This window comes from Orbicella franksi, chromosome 2 (genome assembly GCF_964199315.1).
Source record: "Orbicella franksi chromosome 2, jaOrbFran1.1, whole genome shotgun sequence".
NCBI lineage: Eukaryota > Metazoa > Cnidaria > Anthozoa > Scleractinia > Merulinidae > Orbicella > Orbicella franksi.
In genome coordinates, this window is record NC_138146.1 from 2112274 (window position 1) to 2116777 (window position 4504).

The 4504-nt window shown below is 38.5% G+C and overlaps 1 protein-coding gene across 1 annotated transcript; it reads left to right on the forward strand.

Moving 5' to 3' along the window:
* Window positions 1-203: 203 nt before the first annotated feature.
* On the forward strand, window positions 204-3817 carry LOC145467585 (microfibril-associated glycoprotein 4-like). Its single transcript, XM_081451156.1, has 4 exons — window positions 204-823; window positions 1060-1174; window positions 2336-2753; window positions 3256-3817. The coding sequence occupies exons 1-4, from the start codon at window positions 503-505 to the stop codon at window positions 3497-3499; spliced, it is 1098 nt and encodes a 365-aa protein (XP_081307282.1). The 5' UTR covers window positions 204-502; the 3' UTR covers window positions 3500-3817.
* Window positions 3818-4504: the final 687 nt, after the last annotated feature.

The following is a 4504-nucleotide window of genomic DNA, read 5'->3' on the forward strand; positions in this document are numbered from 1 at the left end:
AGTAACTTTCACTCCCGCCACGTGAGCTATCTCTCCTCCAATTCTGCAGTTCTTGTGCGCCTCCAGGTGTGTTGGGGTCCACGTGTTTTGCGTTACCCCAGTGGGATCCACCCAATGTCCAACCGTTGGGTTAACATCAGCTGGAATTTTTAACAAGGTTATATAGCGATACCATTGGTCACGTGTTGTACAAATGTATGAAAGATCTGCCGGACACGACAATGTTTTAAATTTGAGATTTCATAAAAAGGTTGCGATCCCACACTGATTGCGAATCGAAGAGTTTAAATTAAAAGTTAATAATCTGCACACAAAGCACAGAAACTAAACAAAGTGAAATTGTCATAACATCTGATTCATATTACTTCATCTTTTGTATGAGAACGCCTCAGTCAATAAGTATAATTAATAATTGATGCTAGACACAGACTAGTTGTGTACCACTAGAGACCAAAGGCTTGGATGATTCACTATCAAAGCAAGATCAAAGGACGGGAAAATCATGTATCAGTGGTTTTTAGCTTCTCTGATGATTACTTCTACAAACGCAGTAACAAGAATATTTACGCCAGACCTCCAAGCCGTTAATTTTGCTAAAGAAATAAAAGGAAGAAGACTCAATGGAAGCGTCATTCGAGAAATGGAAGTAGATTCGGAGGTTTCTTGCCAGCTGCAATGTGTGAAAGAGAATGGCTGTCTGTCGTATAACTTTGGACCCAACGAAAATAAAAAGAGATTCAGCTGTCAGCTAAGTAACTCTGATCGATTTGTTGAATTGAAGAATTTTACAGAGGACCATGAATTTCTCTACCGAGGAGTAAAGGTAACATGATGTGTAGATTGATTCGGGATAAAATTGGTTATTTTGATCTTTTTAACTTACATATCTTTCACTTGCTTCTTTCATATTTTCTTATAGTTTCTGGACTTAAAAAGAAACTTTGTAATAAATAAATAATAATGTACAATCAACTCGCAAAAATAATTCTTTTTCTTGTCAAATGGCACACGCAAACTCAACTTTAGATTGATAGCAGAATGATGGTTAATTATTTTTAGAGCATCTGTGAGATGGAAAGTTCTCCTTGTGGGGAGAAAGAAGTCTGCATGCCCAACTATCAAGACAACGGTGCCCAGTGCAAATGTCAAGATGGTTATGTTGGAAGACCTTGCGGTATGTATCCCAAAGACAGAATACAAACAATACACAATTTCATTACTATGGCAAACATAACATAACTTAACATAAACTTAACACTTAACATAATAAAAGCAGTAAAGCACAACAAAAAAGAACACATACATGTTAAACACAACACTATGTAATAAGTACGTATTCGCTTGAAGGATAGGGGAGAGGTTATTTAACTGAGATAGCACTCGTGGTGTAGATTCTTAACTGCACACACGGTAACAAATACTACTATTTAAATTTTTCCAAAGGATTAATTGCACTAACACATTTATATGTCGTTCTCAATACATATGTTTTGATACTAAAAAGTGAAAATGCCAGTTCAGTTAATTTACAACAAGTATTGCTGAAGAATAACTGAAACTGCCAAAAAAATCTGAATAACGTTAGACAGTTTTTCTTTTTCAGTTCAGTGAGAGGGAGTAACAGCAATCATATTACTGACTTTGCGTTTAAGAGTCTCCTTGCAACTTGTGTAAGGAATATAATGCTTAACTCGTCAGTCATGCTTTTACATGTGCATCCAGATCTTTCCACATTTTTCTACTGCTGTCCAAACTTTCGCGACCATCAAAGCACAACTCGATCGACAGACACAATCTACGTATGACTTTCTAAGCATGGCACAAAGAAACCATCGAAAATGAAGACTATGATAGATAACAGCGCTGGCTAACGGTTAGAGCCTAGGAAATGCGATCAATCATAAATTGTTTTACAGCTCTTATTGAAGACTATTAATGTTTTAAATAAAGTAATAAAAACTTCTCCTTCCTTTTAACAACTCAAAGAGGCAAAAAGCAGCGCCCAACTCCTTCAAGATGGCTTCACATCCTGTGGCGTGTACACGATCAATCCAGATGGTGGCAAACCAATTAGAGTGTTTTGTGATATGACCACGGAAGGTGGAGGATGGACAGTATTTCAGAGACGTGAAAGCCTAGCTTTGCATTCAGCATATAATATTTTCGTTCACGTATTCGCATGGTTATCATTTTAAAAAGGAGAAACTGATTCAATTTGTCCTCAGCTTGTTAAATTCCACTAGTTTTACAAACACACAACGAAACAAAAGGCTCAAAATTGAAAACACTTTCTATACCAACATTCCATATTTCGTCTTTTTCTGTTATCTTTCAGGGCCAATTCCAAAAAGCTGCTCCCAACTCCTTCAAGATGGTTTCACATCCAGTGGTGTGTACACCATCAATCCAGATGGCGGCAAACCAATACAAGTGTTGTGTGACATGACCACGGACGGTGGAGGTTGGACAGTTTTTCAGAGACGTTTGGACGGTTCTGTTGACTTTTATCTTGGTTGGGAATCCTACAAAAACGGGTTTGGAGATCTGAACGGAGAGTTCTGGCTTGGAAATGACAATCTTCACCGTTTGACTGCCATTGTTGATGTCACCATGCGAGCTGACTTGGAAGACTTTGAAGGAAACATCAGATACGCTGAATACACGACTTTTAAGGTGGCAGACGAGGCAGATAAGTACCAGCTTTTGATTGGAGGATACAGTGGCACTGCTGGTAACTCGATGGCATTTCATAAGTAAGAAAGCATTTAGGTATTTTACGTCTTGCATTTTTAAAACAGTAGTGTTGGAACAGGGCTGGTAATAGGTTGGTGTTACATAAACTGGTTAAAACTACAACTTGCGTGTATTTGAGTGTAGGACTGGCACTTAAGTAACTCAATGACGTAAGGATAGACAGGGCAGGTGACTCGTTGACGAGGGCAACAAAGTCAGAAAAACAGCATGGGATCCTTCTGAACACTTGACCTGTAACATATGAATTTAGTTTTATCGTTGGATTAAGGCTCATTCACTGCACTGATTGGTGCATTATAGTTATTGTCGTTTGCGTTTTCAATGATAATTAACAGCACCTTTGTCAACCTTTTTTAAATTAAGCTTAGCTCGCAGTTGTGTCGTGTTTATTCTCCTTGCAATCGGTATGTCAGACTATCTATGTTGTGTTTTCATGACCTGGTTGGTGTGTTGTTACACATGTAATGCTTTTTACGTTTGCAATCTGTAATTTTCTTTTAGTTTCATGCAGTTTTCTACGAATGACAACGACAATGACGACCGATCGGCTCAAAGCTGTGCACAAACTTACAAAGGAGCCTGGTGGTACAAAAGTTGCCACCATTCAAATCTTAACGGTTTGTACCTGGGTGGACCACATTCTTCTCATGCCAATGGAATCAACTGGCGTACGTTTAGAGGCCACAATTATTCACTAAAACGCACTGAAATGAAAGTTAAAGACAAATCGCAAATCTTGGCCTAGGATTACCCAACATTCCGACAAGAGACAAGAGAACAACTGATCAAACAGCCGCTAATGCGATAAATTGACACCACCAGTAAATATAAAATACGCGACAACACCTTTAAGAACAGAACTCTTTTTAGGCTTCAGTAAAAGATGGACTTACTCTTTGTGACAAGTAGTATCTACATGTAGAAGATACATTTCAGAGCTATGGTAATATCTGCTCTCGCTCACGTTTTACAAAAATCGACTCTGAAAATTGCACTCAAGAACTACAAATTCAGCAAAATCTTTAAATTAGAGGTTATCCTCATCAAGAGTAACCTCGAAGACATCTCGAGCTCATAAATTAGGTATTTAACAGAAGAAAGACTGTGTTGAGCTGATCATACAAGGAGTCTGGATTCATCCAGTATGGAGCGTCGTTTTAATTGTGTTATTAATTAGCACTTGATCTCAAACACACCTAGAGTATTCTGTAGCCTTATGTGCAACGTCTTGGAGCGTAATCCGCCATTTTGTGTCAATTCTTCCTCGGAGGAGAACAAAAGCAGTAATTATTGAACTTAATTGATTAAAATGTCCGGTAAGTATAGTCCTGTTGGGTTGCGGTATTTTTCACATATGCTAGCTGGGCCAGACCTTATTTTAGATAAAGAGCTATTTAGCTCGATTATGACATAAAAACTGCGGCGCAACATGATCCTAAAGAAATAAATTCCAGTGATACTTGGCTATTTTCCCCAGGGTGAGGGAAAGGGAGCACCCTCACGTGAAAAGGTCCGAGATGCTCGTAGTCTCTATAGGGGTTGAAATTAGGGGTATCGGTCTCGTTTAGGGTGAAACGCCATTCAGATTGTCTCTAGCCGTTGCTTTCCGAGAAATGATAAAAAGCGCTGTCATATCCGTTTAATCCAGTTAATAAAGCGTGAGCCACTCTCAGATTATTCTCCTTTTACACGGGTTTTACTCAAATTTTCCGACCAACAGCTTCAAAATTTTTACACGGAAGTCCACTGA